At 42.7% G+C, this 27613-nt stretch overlaps 1 protein-coding gene across 1 annotated transcript in view; it reads left to right on the forward strand.

Annotated features, from left to right (window-relative positions):
• LOC120941686 (contactin-associated protein-like 4) overlaps positions 1 to 27613 on the forward strand; it is a 466073-nt gene that overhangs the window by 222768 nt on the left and 215692 nt on the right. Inside the window, exon 3 of the mRNA XM_040355240.1 lies at positions 26001 to 26194. Coding sequence (XP_040211174.1) covers positions 26001 to 26194 — 194 coding nt within the window. The remainder of the gene's footprint in view (positions 1 to 26000; positions 26195 to 27613) is intronic.

Consider the following 27613-nt stretch of genomic DNA (forward strand, 5'->3'; position numbering starts at 1 on the left):
AACATCCTTTGTTATCAGAGAAATGGGCCTCGAGTAAAAGAGCATCCTTCCCAGCTTTGAGTAACACTATAATTATGGCTTAATTTATAGACATGGGTAAAGCCCCAGATTGAAAAGCATCATTATACACTTTCAATAGAACAGGTATCCATTTATCAGCATATCATTTATAGACCTCGGATGGAAGGCTGCATGTCTGCTGAGGAGATTTCCCATTATGGGATTGCACCAAAGCCGGAAGCAATTCCTCCTCCGTTATGGGGCATTCGGTTTCTGAGCATACAAGGCCAATAAACAGGACAAAGTACATCCATCAAGAAAATCAACTATCTCCGACTCAGAGGGTTGTACCTTACACATCCGTGTAAAAGCTACGAAATACCTTAAGAATGTCATTGGTCTGAAAATATAGAGAACCCTGAGCATCCTGAATAGTCATAATATGTGAAGAAGATACAGTATTTGGTTACGTGCTAATATTGCCAACATATGCCCTGTAGTTTCTCCTTCCTCAAAGTATTTTTGCTGTGGAAAAGAATGCTTATTTTTTAGCTAATTGTAATGCCAGTTGTTTGAACATAGATTGTACTGCTAACCATACCCACTTAGTATCATCCGCCAGTTTGGCTATATAGGCCTTCTCTGTCCTCCATGCCTCCTCAAGAATAAAAATTTCCCATGCTTTGGTATCAGTCTTAATTTGAGAGACAATTTTATTATACTGTCACCTCATATAGGCCTTAGCTGAGTCCCAAATGGTACCCAATCTGCTGAACCAAGATTCTGGCGAAAAAAGATCTCCAACTTGGCTGGAATTGGATCCTGCTCAGGGAATAGGGACAACTAAAAGGGGTTCAGCTTCCAATAAGATTGTTTAGGAAGAATCTGCATCAACAGCTCAACCCATATCGGAGAATGATCAGAAATATGTCTACCCTCATAGGTAGAAGTACCCACTAAGGGTAACATAACATCATGAGCCTAAGTCTATCCTGGATAGACCACGGTCTATCCTGGATAGACCACCATAGGTAGCTAAGTAACATGAAAATGTTTTGGCATCTGGGTAACGTATCCTCCACACGTCAGTCAATTCGAGTTTCTCAAGCAGGCAAGCAAAAGGGGTAGGCTCCCACCCCCAATATGAAATATGAGAGGGGGCTGGTAATTTATCCGACTGAACATCCAACTAGTTGTTGAAATCCCCTACCACTAAAAGAGGAATAGCTGGAAATTGTGCCATAAAGCTCGCCAGAACCTTGAGGACCTCGGATGAAAAGGGTGGGGAGATATAGACTCCCTCTATTAATAATGTTACCCCATGAATAGTACATAACAATAAAATGTAGTTCTGAGTCAATAAGAGCATGGTCACAGGAGAAGCTGATTCCCTGACAAATGAAAATACTCACTCCCCTGGAGTAATAGGAATGAATAGCATGATATTGAGGGCTAAACAACCAAAAGAAAAACAGGGTTGGGGTGTGGGAGATAACTTTGTTTCCGGAAGGCATATAACAAAAGTTTCCAGTCTTTTAATAGTTCTAAATACTGCCAGTTTTTTAACTAGATCATTAAGTCCTCTGACATTCCAAGATAGTACCCTTAGGGTAGTAGTCATACAGTAGATATGGGTAAATAATATTCTCTGTACTACGTAGTAGTCCAGGACCTGATATAATTAGTATAGTAAATGGGAGGTATAGATGTTATCCACCAGATCAGAGACCATATCAGGGACAGGGCCATATACAGGTGAAGCAGGCGCCAATTGAGTTGAAAAGTCACATAGATCATGTAAACCTATCAGTGCAATGTCATGTGCAAATGAAAGAACTCACATAGGACCAAATGGGTCTTCAACCAGTATAATAAAGAAGTAATTAGTCCACACAGGACCTCCCAGGGGGGGGCAGTGGCAGCCTAAATCATTGTAATTCCGCCTGAGCACAGATAATGAAACCAGGCTATGTGCAAAAAAGAAAAACTGTCTCTGTATGAGCACATCAGGTTGCAGCAGGGTGCTGAGACATCTCTGCACGAAGCAGCTGTTCTTCCCTATTCAGCTATTGCATAGCAGAGACAGGTTTGCCAAATAAATGCACTTCTCCTCTGTCAACTAACCGTAAAAAAGCAGGATAAAGCATAGCGTATTGCAGGTTTAGACCACAGAGCTGATTATTGACATCTTGAAGCTTGGCAGAGTGTTTCAGCAGAAAAATCTAGAAACAGGGACACCTTAAAGTTATCAATAAACAAGGTGTTTTTCAACTGCTAAGCTTTAGAGAGAATAGCATCTGTGTCTTTATAATTCAGTAGTTTGAACAAGAAAGGGCGTGGGTAATTGCCTAGTGTTAAGGGACATGCTGGGACCCTGTGTGCCCTCTCAAGAATGAACATAGGCGAGAAAGCATCCTTTCCAAAAATTGATAGCAGCCATTGCTCGATGAAGGCCACAGGATTCTTGCCTTTAGCTTTCTCAGCTTTCTCGGGAATACCAATGGCACACACATTGTTGTGACGCATTCTATTCTCCAGGTCATCCAAGCGGGCAGCATGTTGTGCTGTGAGATGGGTATGATATTTAACATATTTCTGGATTGGTGTCATATCATTTTCAGTGGTGCTAATGCGTCCTTCCACAGCAGACGTTTGTTCCCTTAATTTCTGCATGTACTATCTAACGTACGTAAGATCATCTTTCAGTTCATACTTCATTTGCTGCTCAGTCACAGCCCATTTGTGGTACTATTTTAATGTAATGAAGTTTACTGCTAATATTTTTAGATCACTAGACAAAAGAAAACACAATTATCATTGTTCTGCATTGTAAATCAGGGTTGTCACTTCAGCTCTAAAAATACAGGCATGTTAGTTTGCAAAATGCTCAACTTAAACCAAATCTTTAATTTTTAAATTCTAATGCAAGTTTCCAGCAAATTCTGCATGCAACTATAATATTAAATACATTATATGGTTTGTAGAGTGCAGAACCTCCTGTTTTTGCTACTTAAAGTGGAGTTCTAGTCATCAACCTTTTTTTTTTTAAGGCACCCCCAAGGCCGATCCATCCACCGGATCGGGTGCAGGTGCCACAATTCTAACTAAGGGAAACCGGCAGTGGAGCCTTGCGGCATCACTCGCAGTTTCCCTACTGCGCATGTGTGAGACTTGCAGAGCATTGTGAATGGCCAGCTTGTCTTCTGGGATACACACAGGTCCTAGAAGACAGTGGGGGGGCTCTCATCACTCAAAAGGACATGACATCCTGCGCCACGCGGCCCGTCTAGAATGGAAGTACACTTAGTACTTCAGAAAAGGTGATTTCGATATTTTTTTTAAATAGTTAGCCAAAAACGAGTGGTGGAGGGGTTGACTTTTCTTTAGGGAAAATGTTCTAAAAGTGGGTGAAACTCCGGTTTAAGAAGATCAAATGGATGGTATTAATATCTTTGCAACTGGTATAGCTCACCCCTTCTAGTTAGGGATGAGATTTGCACCAATCATGCCAAACAATTAAACTCAAACATTTCATTAGTAGTTCGACCAAATGGTGAACCAATGCAGCTCCTTATGTCTTTAAGAACCAATTACCAATAATGCACTCCCTGTCCTCTAAACTTTGGTCAAGTAGCTTAGAAGAGTCAGTCATTGGGGTTTTCTTATATTCCTGCCTACTCCCTATAAAAGTGTGAGTTACCAGTAGCCTTTTGTCAGTGTGTGTTGGAGGAGACATGGAGTAAGCAGGTAACAGAATGTTTGTAGGGAGAGTGGTGCTGCTGCTAACAACTGCTATATTCACAGTCACATACACACGCATTATGTGGTGGAAAGACCTGGAGCAGACCTGGATCTGCTCCTCCCCCTTCATCAGCGCCAATAGTCAGATCAGTCAGTCAGTGTCAGCGGTGGAGTAGGGCGCTTCGGACCTTCCGCATACGAGCCTGCTTCCACCCAGACCTGGCAGTCAGAGGCTAGGCAGCTGCTAGGCTAGACGCTCCAAGAAACAAGCTCCCTGGAACCTGGAACCAGCATCTCGCTCTCCACGAGGACTCCTCTCTTCCGCAGGTAAGACCCTGCCTCTCAGGGCCTGACATCCTGGGGATCCACTGACGGCCGTCCTTATCAGGGCAGCCGTCACACAGACCCCACACTGCGGCTTTCCATACTACCTCTCGCCGGCATCTATCGCCCGCACGGCCACCCACTTTGTGGTGGTCCCAAATCACCCCCCCCTGGGTGTATTTCCGGCGTTTCTGGGTGTTCTTTCACCCCCGCGCCGGCCCGCTCCTTCTCGCGGCCGCCGCACCTTAGGAAAGTCCGCGGCTTCAGCTGCGGCCTACCGGCGCGCCGCTCTTTTTCTCCTTACACTTAATTCCTAAGCACAGTTTGCTCTGGATATTCACCCCCACACCCCCAGAGGCCCCCTGCTCAGCAACTTTATCGGTAAATAGCATTTTTACCAAGCTGACAGCCCCCCCCCCAGCCCGGGTCCTGTGCTTTGCCTGGCAGCCATTATTTTGGTACACCCAGCAGCAGTGACACCCAGCTTCCCCCCCCCCTTTTTTCCCCTCCACAAGCCGTTAGTCTTTTGATCCAGGGTTTTGAGCCGATCGCCTTTAGGGATCAGGAAGGAATTTTTTCCCTGCCGCAGCACATTGGCCAGCTTGCCCAGGGTTTTTTGCCTTCCTCTGGACCAAAAAAAAATAAAATCCCATTTTCCCTTGAGCTAGGATTCTCGAATCCTCTCTCACCCTACGCCCGCACCCCAGCCCTTGGTGACTGGCAACAATGGTTAAGTTGCGTTACTCTGCAGAAACCATTTGGGGTCTGAGACAATTCGCTACTACATTGCCTGCCGCCACCACAATAACCTTAAAATCAGATCAACTTTTGAGGTTCGATCATCGATCGATCATCAAATATTTCAATCATTCAACACAGCTCAAGCACATATCATGTGCTTTGCTTAACACTAGATCAGCAGTTAAACACCGATCAGAAATCCATGATTTCTTACTACAATACGATCTAGACTGCCTCTTTATCACGGAAAGTTGGCTGTCAGACGATTGCAACACCATTCTCGGAGAACTGGTGCCAGCAAACTATCGCATCTTAACGGAAAATAGAATAGGGCAAAGGGGAGGAGGACTGGCGGTGATTCATAAGTCGCATATTGCAATCACTAAACCGGTCCTTCAAAATCCTCTTCCTTTCATGGAAACCCTTACGCTTCAACTTCAAGCTCATTCTCAGGAGACCGTTCATATTCTCCTCTGCTATAGGCCCCCTGGGCCCAAATCGCAGTTGATATCAGCATTAACGGAGTTCATTTCCACCTACACCCTTAGCGGTAATCATCTTTTGCTGCTCGGGGATTTCAATTTGTGGGCTAACTCCTCACAGGATCCCATCGCGGATGCCTGCATCAACCACCTAGAAGGATTTGGACTTCAACAACTTATACGCGGACCAACGCATGCTTCAGGTCACACACTCGACCTAATTTTCAGACAAAATCTGAAAATTAATATTGTGGGAAATGAACCTTTGCCATGGACAGACCACCATGCAATCAGCTTCATAATCCCCAGAACTCCATTAGTCATGAAAGTACCCAAGCCGGTGACAATACACTGGGCTAGATCTCAGAGGAAGCTCCACTCGGAACTCTTCAGATCTACCCTGGGAAACCGAATTGGGGCTATTCCTCCTCAGCTAGCAGCCTCAGATACTTTGGATGCCATTAATGCAGCTCTGCTACAGTCAGCCGACTTAGCAGCACCAAAGCGCAAACTTCGCAGCCGGGAAAATAAGTCCAGCTGGTTCAATAACCAACTGTCGCTATTGAAGCAAGAGCGCAGAAGGGCGGAAGCCTCCTGGAAAATAAGTCCGTCAGAAGACCACCTCAACATCTACAAAGCAGTAACTACGCGCTATCACAAGGAAATTTTCAAAGCCAAAAAACTTCACTTCTCCAGGGTGATTAACAGCGCACTGAATCGCCCTCGCGAACTCTTCAGGATGGTCACCCAGACCATGAATCCTGGATGTCTAGAAGTCCCCACTTCAGACACCCAAGAGTTCTGCAATGAACTATCGGATTTCTTCATCGACAAAATTGAGAAAATTCGGGTAAGTATTCGGCAAAACAATACTCCACTCAGCCCCGTCTTCAATCAAAACAACGACCGAACGCCTCTACAATCAACTAAGTTCACTTTGGAACCCATCTCCATCGATACAACAAAAAAATTCATTGGCCTGCTGCGCGACAGCACAGCACCGAATGACATCATTCCCACCAAGCTACTGAAGGAATGTGCCGACATCCTGGCGCCTCCGATCACGCAGCTTATAAATCAGTCATTTAAGGAAGGCATAGTGCCTTCCCTGCTGAAAGAGGGCACAATCCTGCCGATCTTGAAAAAACCTAATTTGGATCCTATGGACCCAACTCACCGCCGTCCCATAACAAGTCTAAATGCTCTGTCCAAGATAATGGAGAAAGTGGTGGTAAATCAGCTGCAACAGCATCTGGACACCCACAACCTACTCGATCCATTTCAATCCGGGTTCCGTCCCGGACACGGGACAGAAACGGCCTTACTGAAAATATGGGACGATGCGCTCGAGGCCGCAGACGAAGGAGAATCATCTCTCCTGGTTCTGCTGGACCTAAGCGCTGCTTTTGACACAGTAGACCATGGATTGCTACTGAGACGACTAACAGAAGTCGCCGGAGTCTCAGAAGATGCCTTACCATGGTTCTCCTCTTTTCTAGGAAACCGATCACAAACAGTGAAACTGGGATCCTTCACGTCAGAAAAACGCACGGTGACATGTGGGGTCCCCCAAGGATCCCCCTTATCACCAGTGCTGTTTAATATCTATCTTCGTCCTCTCTTTGATATTATCAGTAGCCATGAACTACTTTATCACTCTTATGCAGACGACACGCAGTTGTATTTTCGCATCTGCCACAAAAAGGATCATCATCTAAGTTTAGAGAATTGTCTCTCTTCAATAGAAAACTGGATGACTAAGAGTTATCTCAAACTCAATAGTGCTAAAACAGAACTCTTTATCTTCGATGCCAGTCGGAAGAAATCACCGACAACAAACTGGACACCATCTCCCATCCTGGGACAAATCATCGCCCCTAGCTCCAAAGTCAAAAGTCTGGGAGTCACGTTTGACACCTTCATGACAATGGACGCACAAATAGGGTCAGTAGTCAGCGGGGCGCACCATTTGATGCGCCTACTACGCAGACTGATTCCATTTATTCCCAAAGAAGACGTAGCAGTCGTGGTGGGATCTATCGTGAATTCCAGACTGGACTATGCAAATGCCCTTTACCTCGGGCTACCCAAGTACCAAATCGCTCGTCTCCAAGTCGTACAGAATACGGCCGCTAGACTGGTGACTGGGAAAAAATCTTGGGAATCAATCTCACCTTCACTGAGATCCCTTCACTGGCTGCCAGTGAAAGACAGAATTGCATTCAAAGCACTCTGCCTGACACATAAGTGCATCCATGGGAAGGCTCCTAGATATCTATGCGACAAGATCAAACCGCACAATTGCAGCCGCATTCTGCGTTCCACCGACCAAAATCTGGTCAAGGTTCCTATAACCAAATACAAGTCCAAAGGAGAAAGAAGGTTTGCTTTCCAGGGCCCCAGGCTTTGGAATGCTTTACCAACCAGCATTCGGTTGGAGCAAAACCACCTGTCTTTCAGAAGGCAGATCAAAACCCTGCTTTTCTGAAAGGCATGAGACACTAACAACAAGCGCCCAGAGGCGATTCAGTTCGCATGTGCCGCGCTATATAAGTTTTTCATTCATTCATTCATTCATTCATATAGGGATAGATTTCAGTGTTTGTAGGGAGATACAGTGTCTGCTATACTAACACTATACAATACTAAGCAGCTATATTTACAGTCAGCTACATACATGCACACTCAGTGGGTGTCGGTATAAATCTCAGAGTATATACAATTAGTGTGTGCTAAAGATCATATAGGGAGAGATCACACAGACTTTGCATGGAAGGGAGGCACTCTCCTGTATTTATAATATCCAGCAGGTCTTTAGGGATAAGCAGAAGTTCGGTCCATGCTAGTAGGGGGAAAGCAGGTTCTGCATCTCAAAATGAAAAAAAAAATGTTCATAAACCATTTGATTCTCTCTTCAAAGTAAAGAGCGGACCACATAAACTATTATGGGTCTAGACTGGACAACAGGCCTTAGCTTGCATAGTGTACCATAAAACGTGTCTGGTCTCTGCCTTTAAAAGTGTGGCCTACCAAAGTCAATTATAGTACATAGTGTGCATTGAACATAAACAATTTCTGGCTTTTTCTGTGAACTAATACACTATAAATGTTATTTCTTAATTACAATCTGGCTGGTCTCTCTCATTTAGAAAAAGCAGCCTAGTAGAAGTTCTCACATATTGTGCCAGCACAATATGTGTCAGCACAATGTTTCAGTCTTTTGAAATAACACACTCTCATTTTAATTTTTTGATTACAAGCTGTCTGATGTCTCCCTCTGGAACTGCAGCCTTTTAAAAGTGCTTGCATACTGTGCATAGACACTCTAATTTTGATTTATTGATTTTAAACCTACTTGGTGCCATCCTGTGAAACTGTGGCCCAGTACAAGTTGCCTACATAGTGTGCATATGGTCATTATAATATTTCTACCTGTTAAAAAATAAATACAAATTTTGATTTCTTGTGTATAGCTCTGCCTGGAATTACCCTGTAAATGTGCAGCCTAATAAAAGCTGATTACATTGTGTACATTAAGTTATTAAAATATTTCTGCTGTTTTCCTGTAAAATAATAAACATTAATTTTGATTTCTCGATTATTAATTTCCTAGTATCACTCAGTAGAACTGTGGCCTAGTAAAATATACTTACTTCATGTTCATGGAGTCAGAAAAACATTTGTGCCTTCTTGGTGAAATAACCAAGGCAAATATGCATTGGTTAAAACCACAGGACATGCATCAAACTTACTGTGAATTATGAAAACTGTGAACATTAAACCAATCCCCATTGAAATCAATAGGGGGTGAATTTTGAAAAGTTGTTCTGGTTATTTGCAAGGCTATTATGCAGGTGATTTCAAACAAAACGCTGTGGGGAGCGGGACACTCACTTGGGCATATGGGGATAATTTAAACAGATCTAAAATCTATAAAAAATTGTGCTCTTCAAAAAAATAAAGTGTAAGCCCTTAACTTTAAATTGACCAGTGGCACAATAGTTTGATATACCCTAGTTGATGTTCTTTTCTTTTTTGCATTTTTGTCTATTTTTTTTTTTTGCTGTACTACACTTGATTTTCTTAGACGTTTTACATTTTTCACACACAACTATTTAAAAACCACAACCCCAAAACTCCTCTCAAATTCCTGTATGCCTAATTATTACCATATTATTTAAAATATATATTTAAGTTATGTGTTCAGTAGAAATTGGCTAGCATCAGGACAATACATGAACATTTGAGTAAAGCTTGGTACACACTGATAGCTCAGCTGTCGGAAATGCTGTACTAGCAATTCGATGTTAGCACAGCGATCTCCCATGCTGTTCTTTTGTGTTTTGACTGGGGGGAGACCCCCCATGTCAGAACTCTCAGATCCATGCTCTCAGCCATTGGCTGCTGGTTTTCGTCTGCTGGTTTTCCAGCATGCTTGTCCAACAGAAGCTGGCCAAATGGCCAAACTGCTATTTAATTTGGGAACAAAGTGAAGCTCTATGGGCACATTTACCCCTAAATGTTTGTGTTACCATGGGCACTGCATGTACACATAACAGTGTAAATCCAGTCTAAGTAAAGGCATTTTAAGTAAATCTAATTTGCTACGTGAACACTCTCTATTCCTTTAGTAACCTCTCCAGCTCTTGCAGAGTTCTGCCTTATTCTTTAATAGTTTATTTTTATTTTTCTGACAAAATAGGTGCTTTTATCAGCAGTAAAATTCTAGATTTAAATAAGAAGATACTAAAGAAAATTAAAGCAGATAAACAAAACAGGTATTATAATTCACTGCAAAGTATAATTTGAAGATTGTACTTAATGCAGAAACAGCCTTTTATAGTAATTCAATTAGGAAGGTTATGAAAAAAAGTCAAGAGCTACATTAGTGTGTGTTGTTTAATAATGTGTAAAATAAATGCACACACCATTTTGTAGAAGTGAAAAAGCATTGTAGTTGGAAAGCAATTTCCCACAAAGTGTAGTTTCAATTCAAAAGCATTGCTGATGACAAAAAAAGAAGTTGCCTGCTGTGTAATACAGTCTGTGAAACACTGCTCACAGAATGAATACAGATAGTTAATACCTGCTGTAGTTAAAATTCACATAAGAGCAGATGGGAAACAGATCATAGAAAGTAACTTGCTATCCAGAAAAGCTTATCTTAGGTTGTTCTGAATGTGAGTTTATTTTATGTTTATTTTTTTGAAGAGTACAATTTTTTATAGATTTTAGATCTGTTTAAATTTTCCCTATATCCCCAAGTGAGTGTCCTGCTCCCCACAGTGTGTTGTTTGAAATCACCTGCATACTAGCCTTGCAAATAACCAGAACAACTTTTCAAAATTCACCCTCTATTGATTTTAATGGGGATTGGTTTAATGTTCACAGTTTTCATAATTCACAGTGAGTTTGATGCATGTCCTGTGGTTTTAACCCATGCATATTTGCCTTGGTTATTTCACCAAGAAGGCACAAATGTTTTTCTGACTCCATGAGCATGAAGTAAGTATATTTTAGTAGGCCACAGTTCTACAGAGTGATACTAGGAAATTAAAAATTAAGAAATCAAAATTAATGTTTATTATTTTACAGGAAAACAGCAGAAATATTTGAATAACTTAATGTACACAAATTATCGGGCATTTGTCTGTTTGTTCGGCCTGCCGAATGACCACAGTGCACTGCGCTGCCACACAGTGCGTTGGAACCCCTGATTGACTGAAGCAATGAAAGCTTTGCCTAATCAGGGCACAGTGCAGTGTCAGAGCCATGATTGGATGCTGCCATGATGACTCTATCTAATCATGGCTCATTGCTCTCAATCACGCCCCACTCTATAAAAGTATATTCTTTCAATAGCAGACATTTTTAGTGTGAGGAATGGACTCTGTTGAGTGCTACTAGACAGGTAATGTGCTATAGTGTGCTATTTTGATTCTATTGTCAGTGTAGAATATCAGTTTAGTGTGAATCTAGTGATAGTTCAGTCAGTGTGAGTGTAGTGATCACCATTCATCTTTACATGAGTGTGAATCTAGTGATAGTTCAGTCAGTGTAAGTGTAGTGAGTAGGGTTGAGCGAACCCGAACTGTAAAGTTCGGGTTCGGTACAGACTTTGGGTTTTTTTTGCTCCCGAACCCGAATAATTGGAAAAAGTTTGGGTTCGGGTTCGGAGTTCAGCTATTTTATGGTGCGCTGCGCGGCAGCCAATCGCCATTTTTTTTACTAGTGTGACTAGGAAGCCATCACAGCCATGCCTCCTAATGGCATGGCTGTGATTGGCCAGTGCAGAATGTGACCCAGCATGTGACCAGCCTCCATATCAGATAGAGGCACACAGCACAGCTCGTCACTCTGCATTAGTTAGTGTAGGGAGAGGCTGCTGCTGATTGAGGGACAGTGTCAGAGAGGTGTATCCTGCTTCAGAAATCTACACAAGCACTCTTTATTTCTGTGAGATCTGCATCTTATAGTTTAGTGAGAGGTTCCAGCTATTTGCTATAGGGACAGGCTGCTGTTGATTGAGGGACAGTGTCAGAGAGGTGTATCCTGCTTCAGAAATCTACACAAGCACTGTCTATTTCTGTGCGATCTGCATCTTATAGTTTAGGGAGTGTTTCCAGCTGTTTGCTATAGGGACAGGCTGCTGTTGATTGAGGAAAAGTGTCAGAGAGGTGTATCCTTCTTCAGAAATCGACACAAGCACTGTTTATTTCTGTGAGATCTGCATCTTATAGTTTAGGGAGAGTTTCCAGCTATATGCTATAGGGACAGGCTGCTGTTGATTGAGGGACAGTGTCAGAGAGGTTTATCCTGCTTCAGAAATCTACACAAGCACTCTTTATTTCTGTGAGATCTGCATCTTATAGTTTAGGAGTTTTTTTCAGCTATTTGCTATAGGGACAGGCTGCTGTTGATTGAGGGACAGTGTCAGAGAGGTGTATCCTGCTTCAGAAATCTACACAAGCACTGTTTATTTCTGTGAGATCTGCATCTTATAGTTTAGGGAGAGGTTCCAGCTATTTCCTATAGGGACAGCAATCTATAGGTGACTCTCTGTATATTTCACCAACACTGCACCTGCCACCACCTGTGATATACTGTGTGTGTCCAGTACATAGTTTAGGGAGAGGTTTCAGCTATTTCTTATAGGGACAGCAATCTATAGGTGACTCTCTGTATATTTCACCAGCACTGCACCTGCCACCACCTGTGATATACTGTGTGTGTCCAGTACATAGTTTATGGAAAGGTTCCAGCTATTTTGTATAGGGACAGAAATCTATAGGTGACTCTCTGTATATTTCACCAGCACTGCACCTGCCACCACCTGTGATATACTGTGTGTGCCCAGTACATAGTTTAGGGAGAGGTTCCAGCTATTTCCTATAGGGACAGCAATCTATAGGTGACTCTCTGCATATTTCACCAGCACTGCACCTGTCCCCTGTGATATACTGTCTGTGAAGTACATTGTTTAGGGCTAGGTTCCTGCTTCTTGCTAAAGGGACATAAATATATAGGTGACTCTCTGCATATTTCACCAGCACTCCACCTGTCCCCTGTGATATACTGTCTGTGCAGTACATTGTTTAGGGCTAGATTCCTGCTTCTTGCTATAGGGACAGAATTATATAGGTGAATCTCTGCCTATTTCACCAGCACTCCACCTGTCCCCTGTGGTATACTGTCTGTCCAGTACATTGTTTAGGGCTAGGTTCCTGCTTCTTGCTATAGGTAGAAAAATATATAGGTGAATCTCTGCATATTTCACCAGCACTCTACCTGTCCCCTGTGATATACTGTCTGTGCACTACATTGTTTAGGGCTAGGTTCCTGCTTCTTGCTATAGGGACAGAATTATATAGGTGAATCTCTGCCTATTTCACCAGCACTCCACCTGTCCCCTGTGGTATACTGTCTGTCCAGTACATTGTTTAGGGCTAGGTTCCTGCTTCTTGCTATAGGTAGAGAAATATATAGGTGAATCTCTGCATATTTCACCAGCACTCTACCTGTCCCCTGTGATATACTGTCTGTGCAGTAAATTTTGTAGGGCTAGGTTCCTGCTTCTTGCTATAGGGAGAGAAATATATAGGTGAATCTCTGCCTATTTCACCAGCACTCCACCTGTCCCCTGTGATATACTGTCTGTGCAGTACATTGCTTAGGGCTAGGTTCCTGCTTCTTGCTATAGGAAGAAAAATATATAGGTGAATCTCTGCCTATTTCACCAACACTCCACCTGTCCCCTGTGATATACTGTCTGTCCAGTACATTGTTTAGGGCTAGGTTCCTGCTTCTTGCTATAGGTAGAGCAATCTCTGCATATTTCACCAGCACTCTACCTGTCCCCTGTGATATACTGTCTGTGCAGTACATTGTTTAGGGCTAGGTTCCTGCTTCTTGCTATAGGGAAATAAATATATAGGTGAATCTCTGCCTATTTCACCAGCACTCCACCTGTCCCCTGTGATATACTGTCTGTGCAGTACATTGTTTAGGGCTAGGTTCCTGCTTCTTGCTATAGGGAAATAAATATATAGGTGAATCTCTGCATATTACACCATATTACACTATTGTTGTATTTAAAAAACACCCATTTAGGGCAAGATCCTACATTTGAGAAATATGAGGAAAACGTCAAATAAGGGACGTGGCCGCGGTCGTGGTGCTGCTGGTGGAGCTCCTGTTACAGGGAGAGGATGTGGTCGATCTGTGCCAGCTACACGCACAAGTGAAACACCTTTCTCATGTGCGAGTAGCCAACAGAGCCTGCAGCGGTATTTGGTCAGGCCTAATCCAGCTCTACGAATGTTGAGGCCAGGAGCAGAACAGGCGGTAGTAGATTGGGTTGCTGACAGTGCCTCCAGTTCCTTCACATTGTTTTCCAACCAGTCTTGTGCTGAAAGTTCAGAGTTGGCGCCTGCAGCCGATGTCCACCATCAGTCTTTCACCTCACCCCCTTGCAAATCAGCCAAGCAGTCTGAGCCCCAAATCATGCAGCAGTCTCTTCTGTTAGCATGAGTTCCCAGGGCTATCCACCTAGCCCAGCCCCAGAAGTGGAAGAGATTGAGTGCACCGATGCCCAACCACTTATATTTCAAGATGAGTACATGGGGGGGACCATCACAGCATGTCTTGGATGATGATGAAACACAGTTGCCAACTGCTGGTGCTTTTGCAATTGTGCAGACCGACAAGGAGGGCAGTGGTGAAGACTGGGTGGAAGATGATGTGGAGGACGATGAGGTCCTCGACCCGACATGGAATCAACCTCATGCAGATGACCCATGTAGTTCGGAGGAAGAGGCGGTGGTCGCACAGAGCCACCAGCACAGCAGAAGAGGGAGCAGGGTGCCAAAGCAGATCATCCGTCCCCTAGACAGTACGCCTACTACTGCCCAATGCAGCAAGGGACCGAGCACACCAAAGCCAGGTCCAAGGAGTTCCCTAGCGTGGCAGTTCTTCACAAAATGTGTTGATGACAAGACACGCGTGGTTTGCACGTTGTGCAATGAAGCGAGGCATAAACTCTCTCAACCTGAGCACAACCTGCATGACCAGGCATCTTAGTGCTAAGCACAAGCTGCAGTGGAGTAGACACCACAAAAACCAAGAAAGGTCTCTGGCTCCTCCTGCTTCCTCTTCTGCATCAGTCTCGGGCCTCTCGGCCTCTTCATCCACCTCTGTAGTGACAGTGCCACCTGCCACCCCTCAATTAGAGGACCGGCAAGCAACACTACCACCTGGGTCCCCAAACATCTCCACAATGTCCCATGGAAGCATTCAGCTCTCTATCTCCCAAACACTGGAGCGGAAGAGGAAGTACCCCCCTACCCACCCACGATCCCTGGCCCTGAATGCCAGCATTTCAAAATTACTGGCCTTTGAAATGCTGTCATTCCGTCTGGTGGAGATGCAGAGTTTTAAAAGCCTGATGGCATTGGCTGTCCCACAGTACGTCGTGCCCAGCCGCCACTACTTTTCCAGGTGAGCCATGCCTTCCCTGCACAACCAAGTGGGGGACAAAATCAGGTGTGCACTGCGCAACGCCATCTGTGCCAAGGTCCACCTAACTACGGATACGCGGACCAGTAAGCACGGTCAGGGACATTATATCTCCCTAACAGCGCACTGGGTAAATGCAGTGGCGGCTGGGCCTGAGGCGGATAGCAGTTTGGCGCATGTACTTCCACCGCCGAGGATTGCAGAGCGCTTCAGTTTGCCTCCTGTTCCTAACTCCTCCTACTCCGGTTCCTCATCCTCTACCGCCTCCTCATCCATTCAGCGTAACAAATTCATCACCAACTTCAGGACAGCCATGGGTAAACGCCAGCAGGCAGTTTTAAAACTTTCCTGTTTGGGGGAAAAACCACACCGTGCAGAAGTTGTGGAGGGACATGGAACAACAGACCGATGAGTGGTTGGCGTCAGTGAGCCTCAAGCCGGGCCTGGTGGTGTGCGATAATGGGCGAAATCTCGTAGCAGCTCTGGGCCTAGCCGGTTTGACGCACATCCCTTGCCTGGCACATCTGCTGAATTTGGTGGTGCAGAGTTTCCTGAAAATTTACCCCGATATGCCACAGCTACTGCAGAAAGTGCGGGCCGTCTGTGCGCACTTTTGGCGTTCTCACCCTGCTGCTGCTCGCCTGGCAGCGCTGCAGCGTAACTTCGGCCTTCCCGCTCACCGCCTCATATGTGATGTGCCCACAAGGTGGAACTCCACCTTGCACATGCTGGCCAGACTGTGCGGGGAGCAGCAGGCGATAGTGGAGTTTCAGCTGCAGCACGCACGCGTGAGTCGCTCTGCGAAACAGAACCACTTCACTACCAATAACTGGGCCTCCATGCGAGACCTGTGTGCCTTGTTGCGCTGTTTCGAGTACTCCACCAACATGGCCAGTGCCGATGACGCAGCTCTCAGCATGACTATCCCAGTTCTATGCCTCCTTAAAAAAATGCTACGGGCGATGATGGAAGAGGATGTGGCACAGGAGGAGGAGGAATCTAGATCATTTCCAAGGCTTTCAGGGCAGTCATTCACAAGTGGCTCCGAGGGTGGGTTTGTGCACCAACAAAGGCCAGGTACACAATTGTCCAGCAAGGGCACAGTTCTGGAGGATGACACGGTGGAGGATGAGGAGGAAGACATGGAGGAGGAGGAGGAACCATGTTCACAGCAGGATGGCATCCAGACCAACTCATGGCCATCACTGGTGCGTGGCTGGGGGGATACAGAGGACACAGATGATACACCTCCCACAGAGGACAGCTTTTCGTTGCCTCTGGGCAGCCTGGCACACATGAGCAATTACATGCTGCAGTGTTTCCGCAACGACCGGCGTGTTTTGCACATTATAACAGGTGCTGATTACTGGGTGGCCACGCTGCTGGATCCCCGTTACAAGGACAATGTACCGTCCTTAATTCCCTCACTGGAGCGTTAACGCAAGATGCGCGAGTACAAGCGCACGCTGGTAGACGCGCTGCTGGTGCAATTCCCACCTGGCAGCGGGGGCACAGTGGAAGCAGAAGGCGAAGGCAGAGGAGGAGGAAGAGGTCGCCAACACAGCAGGGGCACCGCCAGCACCTCAGAAGGCAGGGTTAGCTTGGCCGAAATGTGGAAAAGCTTATTCAGCACGCCACAACAAACAGCACCACCAGCTGATATGGAACGTTTTAGCAGGAGGCAGCATTTCAGCAACATTGTGGAACAGTATGTGTGCACACGCCTACACGTACTGAATGAAGGCTATGCCCCCTTAAACTTCTGGGTCTCCAAATTGGGCACATGGCCTGAGCTTGCCCTTTACGCCTTGGAGGTGCTGGCCTGCCCTGCGGCCAGTGTATTGTCTGAACGTGTATTTAGCACGGCAGGGGGGCGTTATCACAGACAAGCGCAGCCACCTGTCCAGAGCCAATGTGGACAAGCTCACATTCATTAAAATGAACCAGGCATGGATCCCAGAGGACTTGTCCGTACCTTGTGCAGAATAGACACCGGGCCGGCCTTACCCAGCCATTGTTTTTTTTCTGATCTTTCTAGGGTTGCCATCTCATCCCTTTAAAAGCAAAAACATATTAATTACACAGGTTCTCTGGCTGATTAAGGTGCTGCTAATTAAACTCACTTGGTGCCTTATCGACATTAAATTAGCCCCAGAACCTGTGTAATTACTCTGTGTTCAGGTTTAAAGGGATGAGGTAGCAACCCTATATCTTTCTCACTTTTTTGGGGTTTACCCTAATTTAAAAAATAAATCAATTAAAAACCAAAACCTGCTGTGTTGGCTACCTCCTCCTCCTCCACCGCCGCTTCCACCTACACCGCCACATCCACCTCAACCTCCTACTACATACTGTATGGACCTCGTCCTCCTAGGTCAAAATGATTTTATTTTTTATTTTTATTTTTTTATGTAATTTTAAGTTATTTCCCTATCCACATTTATTTCCAGAGTACTTGCCATGCTCTTCCCGACATTTTGCTGCCATTTGCAGCCCTCCAGCCCATTCCCTTCGTTTTTTAGAGACATTTTTGTAGTCAAAAGTCCGGGTCCCCATTGACTTCAATGGGGTTCGGGTCAAAGTTCGGGTCGGGTTCGGTCCCGAACCCAAAGTTTTTTTCAAAGTCCGGGTTCGGGTCCGAACCCGAACATCCAAGTGTCCGCTCAACTCTAGTAGTGAGTGACCATTCATTTTTACTTTAGTGTCACTTTAGTGTCAATCTAGTGATAGTTCATTCAATGTGAGTGTAGTGACCGTTTAACACAGTATATTTCAGTGCTTTACTGCAAGATTAACGCTGTATATTTCAGTGTATTACGCCCCATTTAACGCAGTATATTTCAGTGCATTACTGCAAGTTTAACGCTGTATATTTCAATGCGTTATGTGTCATTTAACTCAGTATATTTCTATGCGTTAGTGCATGTTTAACACAGTATATTTCAGTGTGTTACTGTAAGTTTAACTTTGTAAATTTCAGTGCATTACGTGCCATTTAATGCAGTATATTTCAGGGCGTTACTGCAAGTTTACTGCCTTACACTTCAGTGCGTTACCTTCAGTTTAATGCAGTATATTTCAGTTCGCTACTGCAAGTTTAGAAGTCTGTTTTTTTTTTGCTAATCATACTTACCTCGGTGAATGCAGCATCAAACTGATGCTGCATCTGTCCCCCGGCATCTCTGCACTGAGAACCGAGCCACCGAACACCACTGAGCAGAGCGATGATGACTGTCAGTCAGCATCACTTCTGCTCTATTACTCAGCACTCATTGGAGCGCTGAGCTGTGGAGGGGTGGGGAGCGGCCGTCTCAGCATCTCAGCAGCTCGCTGAGATGCTGAGACTGCCATCAATCAGGGCAGCTGGCGAATCCAGACCTGGAAGTAGGGATGAAGCTCTGCCACGACTGATGGCAGTGACGTCAGCGGAGAGCAGACTTTAGACTGTTCTCCGCTGAAAATGGGTCACAGGAGTGCAAAATGAATTGTATAATATATAGTATATCAGTGAAGTGTGTATGTGTAGTTAGTACTCAAGTTAAAGTGCGCCAAACACCACTTTCCATTGATTTAAGGGCATCCACGTACACATTTCCACATCTTTATTAGATTTTGTTAATAAGCACCCCCCATCATGTCTGGGAGGACAACAAGGAGAAGCAGACCTTCCCATGGCACTGTGAGGGGGAAAGCAGCATATGTGTCCGCCGGCAAACGTGAACGTGGTTAGTCCTCAGGCAGGACATAATTTCCTCTGTTTAGTGGTGTTGCCCAGCCAAAGAATACAGAGGAGGTGGTGGATTGGCTTACCAAACCATCCTCATCTTCTGACACCCAAGCAAAGACTAATGTGCAGTCCACTGCAGCTGCCAGAGTGGCTAAACCTGCCTTTTTGTCCACAGCTAATCCTGCCATAGTCCCAGCATCAGGCATGGAGGAGTTAGCTGAGTTACACAGCATCAGCCACTTTCTCCTTGACGATGCACATCCATTACTTGATTCAGATGTTGGTTCTGAGGTTGAGGAAGATAGGAACATGAACCTAAAGAGAGTGGAGAACACTGGTACACAAATTGATAGCCATGTTTCCCCAGCTGCAGTGTATTGCCAAGTTGTCCCCAGTGGTAATAAGGATGGAGTAGATGATGACAAGGTCACTGACATGACATGGGTGACGGATAGAGCAAAGCAGGAAAGTCAGGGTGAGGCACAACCCCAACAAGGCAGCTATCATGGAAAAGTAGAGAGGCACACCAACAGGTCATGTTTTCAGGCTTTCCATTATTTTGCACAGGTGATTTGATCAGTTTCACTGCCTTAGTAATTACCACAGTCGTTTCATCTGAGGGAAATCCTGAAAACATGACCTGTTGGTGTGCCTTGAGGACTGGAGTTGGGAAACACTGCTCTATAGACCTCAGATAGAGGCTTCTTCAGTGATTCATCACATAACAGTTGCTCCAAAGGAGAAGACCTAATCTCTAGGGTTTCAAAACCAACTTGTTCTCAGAATACATGCTGCAGCTGCAAGTGGCGGAGGAGATACCAATTCAGGAGGTGGTATTTACACTTTAGTTGGTCAAAGGTAAGGCCCCCTCAAAATATCCCACAGTTGTTTGATATCAACCCGGGGCCACAAAACGAGATCTGGGATGTCACCAAAGTGAGATAATTTAGGATTAGACCACAGTGGGGTAGATGGTGAACAGGCTAGGCCGTTGGGTTTAATCAGCACCTGCACCTTATCTCAGGCATGCAGTGTGGTGCACATCGACCCAGTAAAACAAGGATGCCACCTGTGGACTCCTATAATCCACTGAGTTTGCATACTTTCCTGAAGTAAAAACCCAAACTGTGTCTGTTTGCCCCATATGTCTGGTAAAGTGTTATATAAGCAAGTAATTATTTGGTATTTTGCACAATAGAGTGGGGACTGACCAGTGTAAGAGTTTACAGCAGTGTGCAGAGGGTTAATTCAGAATTGTCACAATGATTGGTGCCTACTATTGCAAAAAAAATAAAACTATTTTATTTATTTATTACATTTTAATTAATCGGTTTATATATATTTTTTTGTAACTGTAATCCGATAATTAAAGGATTAACTATTCCAGAGCTGAAATAGTGATTACATAATTGGGAACTGGCTAGTGGCTCTTAAGGGGGAAAATGTTTACAAATGAATTCTCACCACAAAGCATAGAGCTGGGGAGTTATTGTTCTGCAATTGTTACCTAGCTCTGTCTTATACAACCCGCCAATATAGTATAAACCTCCTTGGCATTCTTTTTACCTTTGTTATTTGTACAGGATAATCTGATGCTTGTGACCTGCTGAAACCAATTATGCGTTTATTGTTCTTATAGTTTATTATCTATTCTTTGTCTTTTCTTATGTGCTGTTGTGTTGGTATATGATTATCCTCTTGAAACTCAATAAAAATGTATTGTTGAAAAAAAAGCATAGGACTGGGGAGTATTTATATACAAATGGTAGATGGGAAGGGTTTATTAGTCAAATGAAAGAGCCTGTATTGGCCACTGAGGTTGCAGTAATATACTTCTGAATAACAAGGGGACTGAGAGTATCACCAAGGGAATGGGTTTGGTGATTATAAACATATAATATAGAGAAATGTGGAAAATGGCGCCAATAATAATGAAAATGATAAATTATCAATAAAAAATTACAAGTGCAGCTTCAAAAATTAGTGAGTGACTAATACAACTGTGAAAGAAAGGTATAAAAGGGCACAACAATTGTAAATAATGTCCATATAAACACCAATAAATTATAAAAAAAAAGCAGATCCAAAAAAACGCAGATCTAAAAAAAAGTTCAAATAATTGCAAATGTAGAACTGGTAGCGAGATTCCAGATTTAAGCTCCAACCACCGTGCTCTCAGAAAGTGCAACATGCATATTAAAGTGCTTAACCCGAAGTGACAATCAAAATGCGCTCACCAGATTTAAGCGGCCATAATTGACCTTCAGGCATATAAAGATTCTCTCAGGATCCTTCATAATACAATCTCTCCCAAATAGGATCCATTCCCTAAAAATCCAGCACAGATGGCTCCTTAGTGGGAAAAACTGTGTGTTCCAATCATCCAATCTGGAAAAAATTTATAACGGCTCCACCGCAATGAGCCACAAAAACGGGGATAGTGTAATACCGTTTTTATTTAAAAGCTTTGCAGGGTAAAACAGTGCATACAGGTAAGTACACACACAGCTATGAATGAAGGCAGCGGCCGGGTTTTTCACACTGAGTAATATACACCCCGACATGCATCTAAGCTGTTTAAAACTTACAAACATCGCTCCAGTGTGAAGGCGTGCTGTGTCAAATCTCTATGCATTTCGCGTGTCTCGCGTCATCAGGAAAATTTGTTGAAAAGCTGTGTGTGTACCTGCCTGTATGCACTGTTTTACCCTGCACAGTTTTTAAATAATTTGCAATTATTTGAACTTTTTTGGGGATCTGCATTATAAACATATATATATATATACATATATATATATATATATATATATATATATATATATATATATATATATATATATATATATATATATATATATATATATATATATACAGTTGTATTCAAAATTATTCAACCCCCACTGAAATTGATTGTTTTGGCCAGTTTGACATTGATTTTGGTCATTCAGTCATCCTGCTTACAATTAAATCAAAGAGGCACGTGTAGGTCAGACAAATATAACATAACATTTATAATGAAATAACCACAAATGTCTTTTCTGTGCTCACATCATTATCAGTTTTATTCAACCCCCAAGTGACATTCAATCTTAGTACTTAGTACAACATCCTTTTACAGTTATAACAGCTTTTAAACGTGAAGCATAGCTTGACACAAGTGTCTTGCAGCGATCTACGGGTATCTTCGCCCATTCGTCATGGGCAAAAGCCTCCAGTTCAGTCACATTCTTAGGCTTGCGCACTGCAACTGCTTTCTTTAAGTCCCACCAGATGTTCTCAATCGGATTTAAGTCTGGTGACTGCGATGGCCACTCCAAAATGTTCCAGCCTTTAATCTGCAACCATGCTCTAGTGGACTTGGGGGTATGCTTGGGATCATTGTCCTGTTGAAAGGTCCAACGTCTCCCAAGCCTCAGGTTTGTGACGGACTGCATCACATTGTCATCCAATATCTCCTGGTACTGAAGAGAATTCATGGTACCTTGCACACGCTGAAGCTTTCCTGTACCTGCAGAAGCAAAACAGTCCCAAAGCTTGATTGACCCCCCGCCATGCTTCACAGTAGGCAAGGTGTTCTTTTCATCATAGGCCTTGTTCTTCCTCCTCCAAACATAGCGTTGAGCCATGGGCCCAAACAGTTCTAATTTTGTTTCATCAGTCCACAGAACACAATCCCAAAACTTCTGTGGTTTGTCCACATGACATTTGGCATACTGCAGTCGAATCTTCTTATTCTTTGGAGACAGCAAGGGGGTGCGCCTGGGAGTTCTGGCATGGAGGCCTTCATTACGCAGTGTGCGCCGTATTGTCTGAGCAGAAACTTCAGTACCCACATCTGACAAATCTTTTCTCAGTTCCTCAGCAGTCACACGGGGACTTTTCTCCACTCTACGCTTCAGGTAGCGCACAGCAGTCAAAGTCAGCATCTTCTTTCTGCCATGACCAGGTAGCGTTTCAACAGTGCCCCTTGCCTTGAATTTGTGAATGATGCTTCCTATGGTGTCTCTTGGTATGTTTAACATCTTTGCAATCTTCTTATAGCCATTGCCCTTCCTGTGAAGAGTAATCACCTCTTCTCTTGTCTTCCTGGACCATTCTCTTGACTTCACCATGTTTGTAACCACACCAGTAAATGTCTAGAAGGAGCTGAGTATCACAGTCATTTTAAAGCTGCCTAACTGGTGCTTATTAGGCTTTATTGCTGCTCCCTGACATCCACAGGTGTTTTCAATACCTGATTGAAAACACTTCAATGAACCTCTGTTCTTCAGAGTGGTAGTCTTTAAGAGGTTGAATAATTGTGTAAATGAAGAATTCACAAAATAAACATTTACTGCTGTATTACAAAACCAATTGATGTCATTTTAGTTGCATATGGTTCTTTAAGAAGTCCTTGTAGGATTTCATTCTGAATACAATTACAAATGTACACTGAGGGCCATATCCTCAAAAGGGATAAGCCGGCGTAACTGCTGTTACGCCGTCATATCCCTGTTTCTAACTATGGAACTGATCCACAGAATCAGTTTTCCATAGTTAGGCAGAAGATCCGGCATGTGTAAGGGACTTACACTGCCGGATCTTAGGATGCAGTACCGCATCCGCCGCTGGGGGCATTTTGTGTCGAAATGCCGCCTCGGGTATGCAAATTAGCACTTACGGAGATCCACAAAGCTTTTCAGCTTCGTTTTTTCTCCGTAAGTTTTAGTTTGCAAACGCAAAATTAGGGCTGCTTTTACAAAGTGTAAACTGTTTACACCATGTAAAAGCAGACCCTTCTGTCCAGCGACGCGATTTTTTTTTTGTTTTGAATTTTTTTTTTCGCGCCGTATCTTTTTTTTTTCCCGACGCAACTTTATTGACCCGTCGCAATCCACAAAGCTCGGCGTAACGTAATTTTGCGCTATGCACGTCGGGAAAATTACGTCACGAGCATGCGCAGTACGGCCAGCGCGGGAGCGCGCCTAATTTAAATGGGAATCGCCCCCATGAAAAGAGGAACGCCTTGCGCCAGCGGAATTTAAGTTACACAGCCAAAAATTTCTAGGTAAGTGCTTTGTGGATCGGGCACTTAGGTAGAAATTTTAAGGCAGTGTAAGTTAAATGGGAAAAATTAAGTTACGCCGGATCTTTGTGGATTACCCCCTGAATTCCCAAAAACCCTTTACAGCATTGGGGGGTTGAATAATTTTGAACACAACTGTATATATATATATATATATATATATATATATATATATATATATATATATATATATACTAGCTGAATACCCGGCGTTGCCCGGTCTTCCTATCTTAACCTTTTGGGGAGGAAAATCATAGTAATATAAATATACCCATCTTTTATATAAGGGTGTAGGTAAGGGTTAATTTAACTGTCATATATTTTTATTTGGCATATAAGTAATATGTGTACCAGGTATTATTGAAATATCTCCAGGCGTACAGAAGTTATGTGGGAACATACATTTCCCATTGATTTGCATGGGACTTTAAACAAAAACCCCGACCCTCACAAATGGGGGTAGTTAAGGGATAAATTAACTATCCTATAGTTTAAGTGGACATATAAGTAACATGTGACCAAGTGTTATCGAAATATCTACAGCCGTTTGGAAGTTATGAAGTAACATGTATTTCCCATAGAGTTGAATGGGACTTTAAAGGAAAACCCCGACCATGGCAAATGGGGGTGGGTAAGGGTTAAACCACCTATCCTATGTTTGTTGCTGACATATAAGTAACATGTGTGCCAAGTTTCATGTTAATATCTTTAGCCGTTTGGACGTGATGCTGGAACATGAAGTAACATGTATTTCCCATAGAGTTGAATGGGACTTTAAAGAAAAACCCCGACCATGGCAAATGGGGGTGGGTAAGGGTTAAACCACCTATCCTATGTTTGTTGCTGACATATAAGTAACATGTGTGCAAAGTTTCATGTTAATATCTTTAGCCGTTTGGACGTGATGCTGGAACATACATACATACACACACACACACGTTGAGTTTTATATATATAGATACATACATATACTGTACATATACTGTACATGAACATGTTTATTAACAATAATATCAACACTTATCTCGTAAAATATCTAATTTGATGATTGAAGCAGGTGTTGGCAGTATTGTTAGATAACATACTTTTCAGCCCTGAAATGTTTAATGGTAGGTTATACAATTTCTTAAAAAGGGAAGGGTGGGATGCTTTAAAGTGAATCTGTGCTTTACCCATGATAAATAAAGCATCAGGATCACTTTAATAGCGGCCCCATCAAATGCACATACTAATTTTTCCTTCACTCCTGGGATTTGTTTGGTTGCCGGCAGTGAAGATAAATATCTGGTAGTCTTGATCTCTTATGTGACATCACTGTTGTGATTGAAGTGATAAAATACACTCAAGCATATTAATATCTCACATTAGTTAATCATATTATTGAAATTACAGTCCTGGTCATATTTATAGGTTACACTTCAAACGTATCTTTTTCTTCTTCGGTACAAAAGAATTTAATTTGTCAAATGCAATGGTGAAATGCATTTCACACATCATGGATTTAGTACTGACTTTGAAACAGTTTAATGAGCTTGTTCTCTTTTGTCTTACTACTAAAATTGCTCTGTTAATGTTCTGATCCTGGAAACATACATTTTTACTTTTCTAATTCAGATGGGAAGTATAACTACTAACATGTATTGAGAATTGAGAAGCGCTGTCATTTACTGCAAGGTCTTACAGTATGTGTCATGTGAAGTGACCAATAGCTAATGATCACTAGCATGACCACAACATATGACCACTAGCTACTTTGATATGAGCTCAGATATGGTCTGAGAGCCACATAAAGAGTAAGAAAAGCAGGGTGTAATTAGAAAGCCAATATCTCTAGAAATCTTTTTTTCTGTTTTCATGTTTTGCCTTTACAGCCACTTTAAGGTTATACATTATTTTCTTTACACAGGAGCTGGAGGGTGGTCTCCGCATTTTTCCAATAAATATCAGTGGCTCCAGATTGATCTGGGAGAAAGAACAGAAATCACTGCAATTGCAACGCAAGGCAAATATGGAAGCTCAGACTGGGTAACAAGCTATCTGTTAATGTACAGCGACACAGGGAGAAACTGGAAACAGTATCATCAAGAAGAAGGCATTTCGGTATGTTTCTTAAACAATAAAAACAATTATAAATTGTAACACTACATCCATATTTTAAAAGTCATAGCATTATAAACTGCAAATACAATTTCTTGAATTACTAGATTTAATGCTTCTCCAGGAAATAGCAGAGTAAAGTAATGTATAGAATTATATGTATTGTACTTAAAATTTAAAGTACTTTTCTTTAACAGTGAAATAAAAAAAGTGAAAATGGATGTTTCTTTCACTTAGCTAAAGACTATAAAATGTATAATTCAAAGGAAAAGATTTACATGAATTTGCTTTATGATTTTAAACAAATACATTTCAGAGTGCAGTTATTTTATGATACTTAAAAAAATTAAAGGTGAAATCTATGCATAAACATACTGAATAAGATTTCCAGGTCAAACATAAGTGTTCTTCAGACCCCTCTAGTAATAACACAAAGGCATCTCTTTGATCATCATTATAGGGGTATGGGGGAATGGGTAGGAGGGGATGCCGTCTCTTACATCCTTCCCAGGTATTAAGATAGTGATATGTGACTCAGTCCAGAGTACAGGAAAGTGATAGAAGGGGACGGCCAATATGGAGGGGGTCTACAGATTGAGAATTTGGTGTAAGATTGTGTGTAATCCTAATAACACAGCTCTAAGATTAGGTGGGTAAACTATGCAATTGGGAGTATTCCGACGTCAACGGAAAATGTGTCCAGAAGGTCCATTTGGTCCCAAATTTTGAGGGTTTTTAACAAAACTCAGGCTAAATTAAATTGCATTCCTATAATTCTAGTTTCCATTTTCAGTTTTTATTCATACCTAATAAGGAAAACTGAAATGTTTCTTCTCTTTCTCCTTACTTTTCCAAAAGGATATAACAGTGATCTTAAAATGCAATGAAAAAATAATACATTATGAGTTCTTACCAAAAATCATAAAATCATTATATGTGCTTCTAAATTTTACAACTTAAATTAAAAAAAGCTTTTAGTAAATCAACATATTTCTTTAGGAATAACCTTGTAAGATACTTTCCACTAAAGCCTATTCATGTTTCACACAAAAAAAGCAACTACTGTACTGTTCAAAAAGGAAAAAGGTATAGCTCTGTGTATAAGTGAATTATGCCTTTATCAAGAAGGACTACTTTTATATAATAAGCAGACATATTTCATATTTATTTTTATTGAAATGAAAAAACATTTGGTGAGTTTAACATAGAAGCCAACTATGTATTTTGTTTTAAAATCATCTTACATTATGCATTCAAATAACAGTGCTCAATTCAGAATTGGTTAAATGAATAAGAACAATGGGCATAAAACAATGGGATATTCAAACAAAAAAGAGTAAATCACAAGGACGTATGGATTACTGCTAAAATTAAGTATTGTGTACAGCACAGCCGATAAGCCTTTTCAGTCCTGGCTAACTT

The sequence above is a fragment of the Rana temporaria genome, chromosome 1 (assembly GCF_905171775.1).
Source record: "Rana temporaria chromosome 1, aRanTem1.1, whole genome shotgun sequence".
Taxonomy (NCBI): Eukaryota; Metazoa; Chordata; class Amphibia; order Anura; family Ranidae; genus Rana; species Rana temporaria.